The sequence below is a fragment of the Cyprinodon tularosa genome, unplaced genomic scaffold, assembly GCF_016077235.1.
Source record: "Cyprinodon tularosa strain WSP-4 unplaced genomic scaffold, ASM1607723v1 ctg428, whole genome shotgun sequence".
NCBI lineage: Eukaryota > Metazoa > Chordata > Actinopteri > Cyprinodontiformes > Cyprinodontidae > Cyprinodon > Cyprinodon tularosa.
In genome coordinates this window covers 148,636-164,084 of record NW_024039150.1, presented here as the reverse complement: position 1 = coordinate 164,084, position 15,449 = coordinate 148,636, and the positions used below count along the sequence as shown (strand labels likewise).

The 15,449-nt window shown below is 36.6% G+C and overlaps 1 protein-coding gene across 3 annotated transcripts in view; it reads right to left on the bottom strand.

Annotated features, from left to right (window-relative positions):
• Positions 1 to 484: 484 nt before the first annotated feature.
• wipf1b (WAS/WASL interacting protein family, member 1b) overlaps positions 485 to 15,449 on the bottom strand; it is a 60,011-nt gene continuing 45,046 nt past the window's right edge. For 2 of the 3 annotated variants that reach the window (XM_038299405.1, XM_038299406.1), the window contains 7 exons: positions 14,564 to 14,696; positions 11,148 to 11,318; positions 10,344 to 11,061; positions 6,062 to 6,162; positions 5,692 to 5,916; positions 4,174 to 4,287; positions 485 to 1,778 (listed from right to left, as the gene is read on the bottom strand). In XM_038299405.1, coding sequence (XP_038155333.1) covers positions 1,726 to 1,778; positions 4,174 to 4,287; positions 5,692 to 5,916; positions 6,062 to 6,162; positions 10,344 to 11,061; positions 11,148 to 11,318; positions 14,564 to 14,696 — 1,515 coding nt within the window. In that variant the 3' untranslated portion in view covers positions 485 to 1,725. The remainder of the gene's footprint in view (positions 1,779 to 4,173; positions 4,288 to 5,691; positions 5,917 to 6,061; positions 6,163 to 10,343; positions 11,062 to 11,147; positions 11,319 to 14,563; positions 14,697 to 15,449) is intronic. The other variant, XM_038299408.1, reaches the window with a different exon arrangement.

Sequence of the window (15,449 nt, the reverse complement as noted above, 5' to 3'; positions counted from 1 at the left end):
TTTAACCAGGGAAGTTTGTTTTTTGTCGCACAAAAACAAGCCCACATCATTACGCTTACCTCCTTATGCTAAACAGCTGGTAAAATATGTGTTGTTCGGTTTCTACCAGACATGGCGTGGGATTTATGGTAAAATGATCTACTTATGTCTAATCCAATCAAAGGATATCATGTAAGTCTCACAATTCAGCTTTGAAATAACCCAGAACCATCTCCACAGGAATATATGTTTCCAATAGGGTCTACAGACCATTTCTCTAAGGTAATTTCTGATTTCTTTCCATTTTGCTAGTGCAATTCATAGCTGTATGCTTAAGACCTCAATCTGCCAGTACGTTTCTAGAGGTTGGTGTTTAAACTCATTATCAATAATCAGAAGTAATTACATACAGATACACAATTGGAACCTTCATTTCTCCAGTTGCCAGTAATATTTTATAAACAATCCTTCTAAAATAGGTTAAACAAAATTCCACACTTTGGTATACATTTAATGTCCTTTTTATTGCACAGTGATGTAAATGAATAATATGGTTAATGTGATAAAATCTGGTTTATCTTGTAGACACCTCAGTTCACCGTGTCCTATCCGTTTCCAAAAGTCATATTGCTTAGGAAACTGATGCATAACTCAATAAAATCCCCCTGCCCTCCTTTTAACTCAAAGTATTTTTAAGTAAAGCATTTTAAAGCCTTTTTAAAGTAAATAGTTTTACTATTGTACGATTGCCTTACAGAAATATTTAACAAAAAACAAAGCAGAACATAAAAGCAAACCTAATACTGCAATCATAACTTATCCCATAATCCAGTATCAGCTGGTTAAATCATAGATACATCCACTGACTCTTTGCTGTGCAACAAGAGAACTTAAAAAAAAAACAGAAACACAATATTTAGCGTGACTGCACATGGATGCTGCAATAACCCCACGGAAATGTCCTTTAAAGCACATCGAGCTGAACATCCTTGCATAATCAATTAAAACGTACCGCTAAGAGGTTCCAGCAGAGAAAAACTGGTTGGTAAAAAAAAGGAAAGTCTACATTCATGCTGTGAAGGCACACATGGCTTTGGCATAGAAAGCATGCATCTTCTGAAAGGGAGAGACAGCTTAATGTCCATCTTTTGTACTGTTGCTGTATCTAAGCCACCTTGATTGTTTATCTGAAATGTTCAGACAGTTATACAGCATTTAATTCTACTGTTTCAACCAAAATGAAAATTTTGATATAAACAAGGTAATTCCCTTTATGAGAGCACAAAGATCAGTATCTTTGTTCTTCTCAAAAGGCTTGGCTTTTTTATAAAACTATAAAAATATACAAATCAGTTGTTGTATTGCCTGAAAAAAAGGAAATGGGCTAAATTTTATTTGATTAAGAAAACAAAAAAACAGATAAGATGGATCTGATTTTGAGCATTTTGACACCAAACACATCCTCCAGAAATAGCATGGTTGTAAACTTTAAAAATAAAGAAAGCATTTTCTCCAGAACACAGTTGTACCACAATATAAACAGTTTTGGCTCCTTGCAGATCCCCAGTTCCCTGCTGCAGAGCCACATGATGTAAACTCCACAAGACTGAAGGTCCTTTTTTCCCCTCTTTTGCGATTCTCACATGATCGACATGCATGCGGTCAAAGAGCAATGAGCGTAACTGAGAAATAGGAAGAAAAGAAGAGGTGGTAGGACCAAGTGTTGTGATGGAGGCCATCTTTTCTTCACCTGGGTATTGGAGGAAGGGGAGGAGCTCCTCGCTCCTTTTTACCAGGACCTGGAAAAACAGAAAAAAAGAAATTAGTGCTTGCTTGAAGTTTACAATGAATATGTTTGTTCTCCTCATCACGCTGCTACACAAAAAAGAAATTCATACATTTTTTCTCTCTCATTATTTTCAATCTTAGGTACATTGGACATAGAAGTCTACGCATCCTTGTTAAAATGCCAGGTTTTTGTGATCAAATAAATAATTTCCAAACATTTTTCTACCATTTGTTCAGGATTATTGAATAGAAAAACAGAAATCTCCTTAGTGGGAGCCAAAAATAAAATCAAACACTAATAGTAGGGATGCACGACATAATCGGCCCCCTATCGGTATCGGCCTGTATCGGCCTTAAAACTGAATATCGGACATCGGCCAACCCAACGATATTTAACCCGATATTTGATCAGCTTCTGAGTTTCTAAAGTCTAAAAAAAAAAAAAAAAAAAAACTACTTCTTCTTCTTCCTCAAAAACTAATTTTTTTACAGACTTAAAAACTTCTAAAGACGAGGGAAAAAATATTGATACATTAAAATATCACAATATCTTCATATGCTGATATATTGCCATTTAAAAACACCATATCAATCTGTTTTACTAATGAAATATTGCTATATGTCATCGTTATGCTACGAAATCCATCGAAAATTCACGAAATTTTGCCATATTTTTATATGTTGATATATTGACGCGGTATCGATCTATTTTACTAACAAAATCTTACAAGAATTTGCAAAATATTGCGAGAGTTTGTAACAGAACGATGAAATTTCACGAGATTTTGAAGGTAAAATAGATCGATACCGCGTTTTTAAAAATCAATTTGATATCAGCATATGAAAATATATTTGAGTATATTATTTTTCAAATTGTCAGAAATGGATAACAAAACTGCTATTTTCAATGACTACTTATTTTTGTCCAGCTTTAACATTGGTATCGATATCGGTTATCGGCTACATGAGTTTTAAAATATCGGCATATCGGATATCGGCCAAAATCCCAATATCGTACATCCCTAACTAATAGATTTACTGGACCAACCCTATACAATTAATATTTAACTGAAACCAGCATGAAGTGGTGAGGTATTTTAAATCAGTTTTGGGAAGAGCACATGTTGACACACCCATGGTGCAGAAGTAACAAAGGCCTCTAAACTCTATGAGTTCCTGAGTTTAGCTTATAAAGCTGTATGGAGCAGAAGAAGGGTCCAACATCCTTGGAGCAGTCTTTACTTGGTAAAATGTTAATAAAAAAAAACAAACCTCATGAAGACGTAATGTGCCATACTGAAATTAATCAAATTCTTCAATTTTTTTTTTTTTAGTAAAATGTAGATTTTAAACTTTCTTTTTTGATAAAGCTTATGCTATAGAGCTTCAGGTTACCCTCAGCTATCGCTATAGTTATGCTGCTAGAGCCTTAGACTGCTGGAGGACATACAGACCCCTTTCCTCCCATTCTGCAGTATTTGTTAGTTCAAACCCTCGGTTTATGTCCCTTCTGCTTTTTACACGTCATAGTAGTTTTATTATCTGGCCTATTCCTGATTGGCTTTGACAACATCTTTGAGGGAACTATAAGCTGGGCTGCTGCGACCAGCTACCACTTTCAATTACAAATGATTGTCAGGCTTGTTTTTTGCTGCTTAGTCCTACTTCTTTCCTGGACATTGCTCTAGTGTTTACTGTGACTAACTGCATGTGCTATACTTTATCCCTTTGACATGAAAACTGGCTCAGAGCTCATCTGTTTAACCGTACCTGTCCTAGTTAGAGTCATCCGTGGAGCTAGTTTACTGTTACCTTTCCGAATAAATATCGTTTTTAAAGCTCATTGCTTCTATGCTCCTTTTGAATCCCTGCTTTTCTCTCCTTGAACCTCCAGTGGACCCCAGCAGAAGGTCGCTCACACTGATCCAGGTTCTGCAGGAGGTTTCTTCCTGTTAAACAGCATTTTTTCACCCCTGTCGCTGCATGCATGCTCGGTGCTCATCTCAGAGTAGCGTGTGCAGCAAAGATAATGACTCGATGCAATCAGCTGGCTTTCCTTAGGTAAAACCTTCCCGGACTGCTTGTACAATCTGATTGAATTGTCTCTGTAAACTGGGTAGACATGATGTGAAGCAAATTGGTGCTTTATCAATAAACTAAATTAAAATTGAATTGAATAGAGGGATGTGTATGTGTCGGTTTTCTTTATTCGGACCCTGCTGATTTTTAATGGTTATCCCTTGATCTAGAGCATCTTTGGGTTGAACAAGAGTGGAGACTATGAGCCCAGCCTAGCTAGCTAGCAAAAACACTCAAATAGCAGGGCCAGCTCCAAATTAACATGTATTAACAATGGGTGGACATGAAAGAGGGTTAGTGAGGAAGGAAAAAGAACAAGTGAGTCACCTTTGCTCTCATTCTTGGAAATCTTGCTGGGGTAAATCTTCTGGAAGGGTACATAGGGATCGGGCGGAGGAAAGTCCGACACTGGATGAAAAGTGAATCTGTACTCAAACTCATCTGTTGGAGGAATGAAAACAAAGGTTTAAAGAGAAATTCATCAATAAAACAAGATAGTTGTATGTAGCATGAAATGAATGGAGCCAATCTAGTTGGTATGCTGGAAAAAAAATCTAATCTAGATAAGTCATTTTTCCCTAAAATACCGGTAAGTGCATTTGTTCTTGGATTAAGGATGTAAAGGAGAAATCTTGCCAGTGAAACAAGACAATTTACACTTAAAATAAGAAACAACAATTGCATTGTCTTATTTCAAGTGGAAATGACCTAATTGTCTTATTTTTAGAGTAAAAATACTCATTCCATTGGCAAACTATGAAATTACGGGTAAATACAATTAATTTAAGAAATGTTTACTTATTTCTAGATCATTTTTCCAGTGTATAAAGCAGCTATGAATGTGATCTAGAACTGTCTGCTGGTTTAGGCAGGACTCTTATGGTCTGTTGGCATTTTTTCTTCCTAAATAAACCTTCCACTATGGTTGACAGAATAAAAACAATTGAAACAGAGGTCAGGGTATTTCAGCCTTAACTGAAGCATGCAGTAAAACCAACAATGAGGAGCATGGGTACAAGCCTGAAAAAACTGCCTACAGGACTGAGCTGGTACCTCCTATGTCTCGTCCTCAGACTTGGATCACTTTACAGGACCATACAGAAGTATTCACACCCTGAACACTGCTCTGTTTACCCTGTTCTGTTCCTATGTTGTCTCGGTTCAACCACAACACCATGTGAGTTTTACGGGCATTTTATGTGAAATAACACAAACTAACTTTGAATTGGGAAGTAGATGTTTAGGATGTGTTATTTATTCAAAGAATCTGAAAAAAGTAGTAGTGCAGTGGATTTGGCACCTATGGCTCAATATTTTGTACAACCACCTTAGAAAGCTGCATAGGCTTGATTTTCAGTTTTTAGTCCTGTTTCACTCCTACACATGGCTTTGGGTTTGTTGTACACTCCACTCTTTTATTTGAACATAAGAACATGAAATTAAAGGAGGTTGAAACCAAAAACAGAGTTAAAAAAGAAAAGTTACTGAATGCGTAAACTATCTTTACAAAATAAAAGCATCACAAAACAACACTACATTGTGAAAAAATAAAATAAATAAATAGATTAATTAAGTAATTAATAAATCTTTGAATAACTGAAAAATCTTCAAAAATAATAAAATAAAATAAGAAAAAATATTTCAAATTTTTTTTTTCAAGGGGATGTTTATTTATTTAATAAAATATTTATTTACAATTCATCAAAAGCAGTATTTATTTTATTTTAAATGAAATGGCTCTCAATAGTTATCGGGTCCTCAACCCTATTCAAACTATCAATCTTTCTTATGTCCTTTATCAATTTGTCTTCCAAACTCATTTAGCACATTGATGGACCTACAGACCTTGCATTTGGTTGTGGTGAGAGTTCTGGAATCCATTTCCTATAGGTGGTGGAGGTGGAAGAGCCCCTCCAGGCCCGGGTCTGTCTGGTGGCGGGAGAGGTCGCCCCCCATGCCCTCCACGAGGAGGCTCCGGCCCTGGCCGACCGACAGGAGGCGGTGCAGGCGATGACCTGATGCTGCCTCCGCCCATGTTGCGACCTGAAGGAGGCGGAGGAGGAAGAGGACCTTTGGAGGCAGAAGGAACATCATTGAAAAACTTTCATTCAAAGTAATATTAAGAACTCAGCTTTTAAACATATTTTATTCATTCTTTGAAAAGAAGTAGTCCTCTGTTTGAGTAATCAGCAATCAGCAAAGGCTGGTTGGTTACCTGAGCGTGGAGAGGGCTGGTTCCTTCCAACAGATGGCGGTCTCTCATTTGGAGGAGGAGGGAGGGGTCCTGATCGGCCAGGAGGGGGAGCCGGAGCATGGCTGGAGAAAATACATGAATTTTATTCTTTACTTCCATGATGCATCAAAATATGGTTTATAAGTAATACGTTTTTTCATTTATGGAAAATCTTCCTAGCTTTTGTCTAAAAGGAACAAAATCTTAATAAACCAGCAAAATTAAGCTCAATGTAGAAATGTGTGTCCAACCTCACCTCTAACCACTTAATCAGATATTTCAGCTGTTAAGCTTTTTTTTTTTTTTTTTAAGCAATTACAGGTTTTCTCATTCTAAGAGTACGGCCCTTTAAATAACTTCACAATTTATTAATTAAGTTAATTGGATTTGAAGAATTATAGTCTTTTCTTAACCCATTGGAACATCCACCCTTCAACCAAAACAAAAAAATTAGCTCAAATTTATGATTTTTAGTTCGTTCAAGTAGTTTCAACAAAAAACAATTTATTAATACCCACTTATTTGTAACAAAGTTGGGGAGGGGGGTCAATAAATGCTTCAATGCAGAGTGATGTATGTAGAGAAATTTGTCCCACTTTTATTTAAAGCAAAGATCTTCTTTTTGTAAAAAGAAATTTAAAGAAAATCTATTTGATAAATGAAATTGTCCGTGGAAAAAAGGTTTTGAGAGTAATTTAGAAGTATGAGTATGTTTAATTTAGAGTATGCAAACAAATATTTTTACAGCTTACTGTGTTTTTTCATCTTTTATTTTCTAAATGTTATAGATGTATTTCAAAAATTGTTCTGCTTTGTATGCCTCTGTTTGCAGGTCAGTAGAAATAAGTTAGCAGTAGCTTTTCTATTGGTGAAAGAATGCAGAAGTAGATAGGGGGAAATCTATAAAACAGGATTGAGGAAAAAGAGGTTCATAAAACTCAGTCTCCACCTCCTGAAAAAAATCAACATAACCTGAAAAAATTATGACTGAAAATGAAATCTAGAGATAGGTTTGAAAAAATAAAATCTGAATAATAAAAAAAAAACAAAAAAACTTAACTGTAAAAAATAATGGTTGAACTTGTTTAACTAATATGAATAACCTCTTTTTAAAGGGAGACGACATCAAATTACAAAAAAGGTACCTTATTGAATTGGTTTGAAGAGCTTTTACTTTGGAAGCAATAGCACTAAGTTAAGTTCAGCTAATCTAAAAGTTTTCTGAAGCAAGTATCAAAGGACGGAGCTTCAGTTGACGCAAATTGACAGAAAGAACCAGCATATATTGTTGAAGTGATACGAATACCAGTTGATGATTATTCTTAAAACCTTTTTTTGAATTGAGAAGTTTTTCAGTGTTACTTTTTTGAAATACATTTTCTGAAAAATTCCTTTTCTTACTTTCAGTATTACGGGAACAGATTTATTTCCAAACAGATTCAAACATGGGTAATTCTATATCAGTTAACAAACATCAAAACTAGATTATCCTAATCCCAATTTAAGACGTGTGCACCAAAGAGATTGGCTACGTTCACACTACAGAGCAGATTTTTTTTGCCCTAAAATGACTTAGGTGAGATTCCTCCATGACTGTGTGAACAGCCCAATTCCCATTAAGTCTGATTTTTTCCAATCTGATCTGGGCCGAACTGTTTGTGGTTTTAAATCCAATACAGGTAAAATCTTCTGGGAATCTGACTGCGGTCAGAACAGCCAAGGGACCCTTTCCAAAATTAGTATGATGATGCTGCCAGAGTGCGGGCAAAAAAAAATAATAAAGGAAAAAAGCATGAAGGACAGTGTAGAGCAGGGGTAACCAATTAAGGATCAGTGGGGTCCGAATAAAGAAAATCATCAACCAGTAAAGGTCTAGATACATTTTAATCATAATCCATTACTTGAAGAGGAGAGGGCCCAGCATGGGGGTGCTGGGCCCTCTCCTCTGCTCCTGGTCCTCTGCTCCTGCGGCCTGACGCTGCAGTTGTTGAAGAGGATGGATCTCAGTACTCAGAGTGCTGTGGAACGTGGGTGTGAATGTGGATTTAGGCCAGATGTGTGTGTAGGTAGGCATGTGTGTGTGCATATGTGTGAAGATGTAAATATTGGTATGTAAATGGGTATGTATAGTTATGTATGTGGGTGTGAAAAAAAAAAATATATAAAAATAAAAAAAGATAATAAAAAAATTAAAAATAACAACAAAACATAGATGTTAAACAGGAAGGTACTTTTAGGTTGCTTTCAGTGCAACTAGAGGGAGAAGGGGTATGATAGATAAGTTCTACTTCTTCATACCCCTTTTCAGACAATTTACAGTAAGAAATAATCAATGACAGACATTAGGGTAAATATAATGCTTGTTAAGGGTAAACATTGTTTAGTGCATTTCTATTTATGTTCAAATTATTTAAATCGAATCGGAACAAGAAATTTAAATTAATATTTACCATCATTTTTTATGTGATACACATTTGTTAGTATTTCTGAAATTGATTTAATTATTGTTATTATTTGATCATTTCTGAAATTGGAATTGTTCTATTTATTATTATTTGTTCTTTTGATTCATTTATATTATTTGTTAATTTTATTTATTTATTTTTTATTTTTTGTTACTAATATTATTGTCTGAAATAAATAAATATTCAAAAATATTCATTCATTCATTCATTCATTCATTCATTCACTTTAAACAGAATTTAACACTGAAATAAAATGAGATTTTTATGCATTCACGTTATACGTTGACTTTTTAAATAAATACTATTAAAAAAGTAGAAATTTTTTCCATTTTAAAATCTAAAGTGAACGATTTTTGTTCTCTACTTCAAAACACAGTTTGGTATATAGACAATTTCCTGATTAACATATCTTATAAAACACCTGAACTGACCGTTTGTTTGTTTTTTCTTTTTTCTGTCTTAATGTTAGCAGTGGGCTTTATGCTGCCCTGCAAGGCTTTAAACCTGGTTTGAATGGAGACAAAGCCATTCTAAAGCACATATCAAGGAGCTCATTCTGAGCCTGGATCAATATTTATTTTTGATTCTGTTCATGGTGGAGAATCCTGCTTCACAGCAGCAGGTTGAGCCAAACATCCTCTAAATGTGCAGGGTCATCTTTGAGCACCATTTCACTTTTCTGTCACCAGTTCACCACAGTTCTTCCAGCAGTCCACACTTTCTCTGCTCTCTTTTTCTCATCATCTTCTCCTTCTTTCCCATCGCCCAGCTTGCCACAGGTTTGCCTGCTGTGTCTAAAAGTAGCAGCAGCAGCAACCCAGACTGACAGCAGCTCATTGGCTAATTTGGATCACATGCAGCCTGGTGCCGGACGCTCCGGAGGGCTTTACCGTACAAACAGGAGAAGCCGTGCAAGTTAAATTAGACACCGTCATCGTACAGCTAATTTATAAATGTTTTAAATCCGGTTGGGTCCATTTTAGCCAGCAGGTGCAGCTAATCTGTGACCGCTGGTGTAGACGGAGGCGTACAACTTTGGGGCAATGAAACGTTGGAATTAATAAGTATTTGAGAGAATACAACAATACAAAGGAAACTTGAGGGGTCATAACAGGTCAGTTCACTATGACACGACTACCCACAGAAAGCCGTAATTAATAGCTTAGCTCTCCAGTCCTCACTCTCCACTCTGCTGCTTCCACTGCTTAACAGCTTTAAATCCATCCATAGACGCCGACATCTGACTCAACTGTTTATTGGTATTATGCCCATGCGGGTAAGCTCTGCTCCGATCGTCGTTTAAAGTGACCTATTCTTGTTTTTCTGCGCATGCGGGTCATTTCAGGGACACAATTTGAGACTCATGCAAACAGACACACAATAAAAACAAACAAAAAATAAAAATTGGATCTGACTAAAAAAATTGGAATTGAGCATTAATACCTGCAATGTGAACGTAGCCTTAATGACTCAGAGGAGAACTACTTTATACGCAGGCTGAGTGAAGCTTTTCATTATTGTTTATAAAATACTGACTCTGAGGAGGTGTGTTGTGTTGCTCTTTGTTTGGACTTTTTAAAACCTGATGGCAGAATTTACTGACGTTCAGCTTTTAAAGGGGGCAGAGACATGAGTCAATAAGTGGAAAACACAAAATACATGTTTGCTGAAGGAATGCCTGCAGAAAGTTGCTGTTTTCGTTCAACTTTTGGAACAAAAATTGAGCAGCGTCAGATGCTCTGAGTCCATCTGATGTAAATCTACGATATTTTAAACATTTTCGTTTTTTCCAGCTTTACCTGTTGAGCGAGCTGTTCCTCTGAGGCAGTCGAGGTGTGTTCTGATCATCCCCTCCTCCCTGGCTGGGTGGGATAGGAGGAGGGCCCGGCCGTCCCGGTAGCAGAGGGGGCACCCCCCCTCCGGATGAGGAGCGACCGGATGAGGAAGGCGAGGAAGAGGGTTTGGAGTTGACAGATGGGGGCGGAGGGGGCATGTCGCGGGGCATCGACGGTCGATTACCCCCAGGAGCTGGTGGTGGAGGAGGTCGGTCGTCAGGAAGCGGGGGCCTCCCTCCTGGAGCTGGAGGTAATGGAGGTCGGCTGCTGTTTGAAGGCGGGGGAGGAGGCGCGGAGAAGTTCGACCGAGGCCCAGAGGAGCCCCCTGGTGGGGGAGGAAAGGCTGCGTGTCTCGCTGGAGGTACGCTGGGTGGCGACGGTGCGCTGCCATGACTGGGCCTTGGTCCTCCAGGTAGAGATGGTGGAGGGGGGCCCCCACGAGACGAGTGGCTCTGGGGTGGTCTGGGTGTGCTGGGTACCGGGGGAGGGGGTCCACCTGGAGTGTCTTGTCTGGATGAGAAACTTGGACGGCCTTTAGGGAGATCAGGGGCCCCGCCACGAGGAACAGGAGGAGCACCTGGCAGTTTGGGGGGTCCAGACGGACTGCCGCCGCCACCGAAAGGGCTGGGTCCACCAGAACGGCCTCCTGGAGGGAGAAGAGGTCCTCGACTGGGTCCAGACTCTAAGACGGAAAACATTTTTTTATCTTTAGAGCCTTTGATGACCTTTCCCTCTAATCCTTAATGTTTTTTCTATCTTTATCCTTACCGTTGTCTCTGTTTGCTGCAGACCTCAGTTTGGGCATCCCTCCTGCAAACAGGCCCCCTAAACCAGCAGGAGACCCGCCGCCAAATCCTCCACCACCACCACCACCTCCTCCTCCTCCTCCTCCTCCTCCTCCTCCACCACCTCCTCCTCCTCCACCACCTCCTTTTGGTTCTGAGAAAAAAGAAAAACTACTGTAAGCACTGATGGTAACATCTGTTTCTACCTGGACACACAGGCTAGAAAATGTCCACTAGATTCTGGCAATGGTAGCAGTTATTCCTGGTACCTAATCGTAGGCCTTATCAGGTGTTTGTTTTTTTCTAAATAAGTAAATTGAAGCTGTCTATTAAAGGATTTATTTATTTATTTATTAAAATAATGTTTTCCATTATGTTTAAATTTGAAAAATGTTGAAATATTTTCTTTATATTCCTATAAAAGGAACAAAGGGACAAAGGAAAGTAAACTAAAGGAAATTAAAGTAAATTTTACATTTTAGAGGTTATTTTCATATTATATCTCTATAAAAAAAAAATTTGATCATAAAATAAGATAATATAGACCAAGCATCCTATTTTCTATTCTTAATATACATGAAAAGCACCATTTACTGCCAACTGAGCAAAAACACAAAAATAACACATAATATAGGATGTGGGATGCAACCAAAGTGAGTTGCTAGTATATAATTTTTTAAAATGTACTTTCAATGAATAAGAATGAGCATCTTTTCCAAGACGAAAAAATAACTCTCCTCCGATGGCGAAGAACAAATTTGTGCAAAACACTAGGGCTGAAACAATTATTCAGATTAATCGTGATTATTCCATTATTTAAATAATTGCCAACTAATTTAGTAAAGGATGAGTCGTTAAATGGAGTATAGAGACGTTAAAACATGCCTTTAGCAGACAGATCAACCCACCTTGAGAAGCAATCAAGCCAAATTGGAAAAAAATATGTAAAAACTTTGCTTTTAAGATAAAAACAAATATTTTTCTTCTGTCAATATGCTCTATCCAGAACTCCTCAAGGGGAAATGTTTCAGTTTCACCTAGTTTAATTTCATAAAAAGTCTAATTTAAGAAACCTTTTGCTATCCGAGTATTGATCGATTTATCGGGAAAAAAATCGACAGAATAGTTAACAGCTCTACAAAACAACTAATTTATACCTCAAGCAACAAGCAGCAACATAATCCTATTCCAAGTATCTTATTCAAGGAATTTTAAAGTGTTTGGCATTAAAGTCATGGACTAGGCTCCCCTCCTCATCGCTGTTCACACTGAATATAAAGAATTAAGAGGAGGAGCAAATTCTTCTTCGCATTTACAGTATTTCTTTTTTTACCAAATTTTCTTTTTGTTTTAATTTTTGGGCAATGGTGGCCTTTACAGACGAAGACGTGCAGAAAAGGTTTCCAGGTGGAGATTTTAGCCTTGAGAACTTTAGTGTAGATGTCTAATGAGTATGTGTTACAACCCTTATGTCCAGACAGGCATCCGACAAAAATAAGAAAACTATGCAAACAGTAGGGGTGTGTATTGGCTTGGGTGTTGCGATATAATACATGTCACAATACTTGGGTCACGATATGATATTATCGCGATATTGCAATATCACTATATATTACGGTATTTTTCCCAACTACCAAAATTACATTTATAGATGAAACAGCAAGTGCTGTATATGTTTATCAGTAGATATTGACCATTTAGTTATTATATATTTTATCCATTCTGTTTCAGGTTGTGGTCAGTCCACATCTTCCACTGCGAAGGCCTCAACTACAGATATGGTGCTGTGCCGCACAGCTAAAGGGCTCCATGGTGCTATGTACCACAGTGGCGGTGCAGAGGTAGCCAATTTTCCTTCATTTTTTTAGGTAAAATGTTTTGTTTTTAAAATCAATTCTACAAACTGAAAAATGTATATTATATCGGGCAGCCAAAGATCACGATATATCGCAAAAAAACGATTTGTTTTCCACACCCCCAGCAAACAGCATCCAAAAAAAAAAAAAAACTATTCTACCTTACACCTAAGAAAATGAATTATTAAAGATGATTATTTGCTCTTAAATAATCCATGTGAAAGCCTCTGTTAGCTTTACAGTAAACCAAACCCTCCTTTTAAGCTCTGGGCTGTTTGAAGGCCTCCTTGCCATCACCCTAATCATTAACTCCCTCCATTGATTTCCTTTCAGATTCAAGTTGGGATTCTGGCAGTAAGGCTCCAAAACATTCACATGCAAGTAAAAATCCAAATAATTTTGAACCAGAGGAGGATAAGTACAGGTTATATTTATTCAGTTACATCATTTGAGTAACTTTAAATCAATGTACTTTTAGGAGTGATTTTACAGTGTTGTACTTTTTGCTTTTACTTGTGTAAGATCACTACTCTTAGTGAAGTAAACTTTCTGGCTATTCGACCCGTTAGGATTACCTTCACTTAATAAAAACAAGCTGGTTTTGAACAAATTTGCATCAGAGAAAGACACATTTTTCTTTTTTAATAATCAGGGCTTATTTTTCTAAATATTTTTTTTATCATCTATGAGTGTTTGAAATACAGTTTACTGTTATTCTTCCTGTAACTACTGTGTAATTTATAAAACTCCAAAAAATGTATATTGAAGAGTGTTTCTTCTATTTAAATTTTTCATTATCTAATTACTTTATGTTAACTTTATTTTTTATCTCTTTATTTTCAACATCAGAAATTGCATATAAATTTATATTGTATTTAATAATGTTAAGTCATTTTGTAAAATATTTAATACATTATTATGATCATGAGAAATAAGTAGATTAGTTTCGCTTTACTAGGTTAGTTTACAAAATACTTTTTTAATCTTAATTTAATCATTTCTTGGACGACTACTTTTTACTTTTACTTGAGTAAAGACATGATGATGAAGTAGTGCTACTCTTACTTGAGTACAGTTTTTGTGTACTCTACCCACCTCTGTTCAATAGGGTATAAAAAAATAGGCTTAATTGTGTGAATAAAGGACTGAATTAAAACAAGGCAAATGATCCAATAAATAAACTGAGGGTGAAGTTAAAGTCATGCAGATTTTAGGTGACGTAGCGACCAAGCTAAGTCTATGAGGAGGAGACAAAAGAGAGAATTGAGCACTGCTGAAAGTGACGATGTGTTATAATACATCAACCTAAATGTAGTATTGGACAGGGAATAAATGAGTCAAACTGGTATTAATAATATTTATATCACACATTGGTGACAGTGGGATAAAGTGATTAACTGGTTGTGGAAAAAGTAACAAGCAAACAACTTTAGAATAATCAGTCTGACTTTCCCTTCCTTGTAGACGTTAAACTCTTAACAGTGAAGATTTTTCTCAATCAGTCAAAACAATCTACATTGTAACCATGTTGGTGCTGACTTACTGCTGTCCAAAAGAGGTCCGCTGCGGTCATTTGTAACGGCTTTCTTTAGCCTAGCGCCTTTGCAAATATCGGACAAAAGAGCCCCCCGTCCCAACTGCTCTGATCGGTTCAGATTGGGCTTCTCTGTGTTAGCCTGAAACACAAACGCACAACAAGAGTCAAACTTAGAAACATCGTTACCAACTCTTTAGCAAGGACAGTCATTATTGGCTGTCCGAAAAGTCATTTGCATATTTGGTAATGCTTTGATCAAGCTGTTGGAAATGGGGAACATCAACATCAGCAAGACAGAAGGAGATTAAAAAGCCTTTCAATACGTTTTAGACAAAAATAAACTCTATAAAGTAATTTAAAATATTAATTAATAGTTTACCTGAATCAAAACTGCATAAATCAATGTTATGCTGTAAAATTTGGTCACACTTTATCTTACAGAACATCAATAACCATGTAATAACATGGTAATAACTTAGCAGGTAACATAATAATACTACGTAACAAGAAAAACTTTATGCAGAATTTTGGTTCAAATTTTAGGCCAACAAGTCAGACTTCTTAGATGGCAAACCGTTATTAACAATAATAATACATTTAATTTATACTGCACTTTCCTTTAAAACATCTCAAAGTGCTAAAGGTAAAAAGAGAGAAAAAACAAAACAAAAATAAAACAAAAAACAGGCAATTCAGTCATTTCACTGACAGCAATGAATCAATGTGTTATTATCTAGTAAAATGCAGTTTATTTCTTGGCATATAATAGAAAATCGAACCTAGAAGACGACAAACCAATCTTTTTAACTTAACTCTTATTTATATGTAACTTGAGTTCAGTTATATAATGATCTATTAACCTGATCACAAGTTACAATTTACTTTGTAGGCT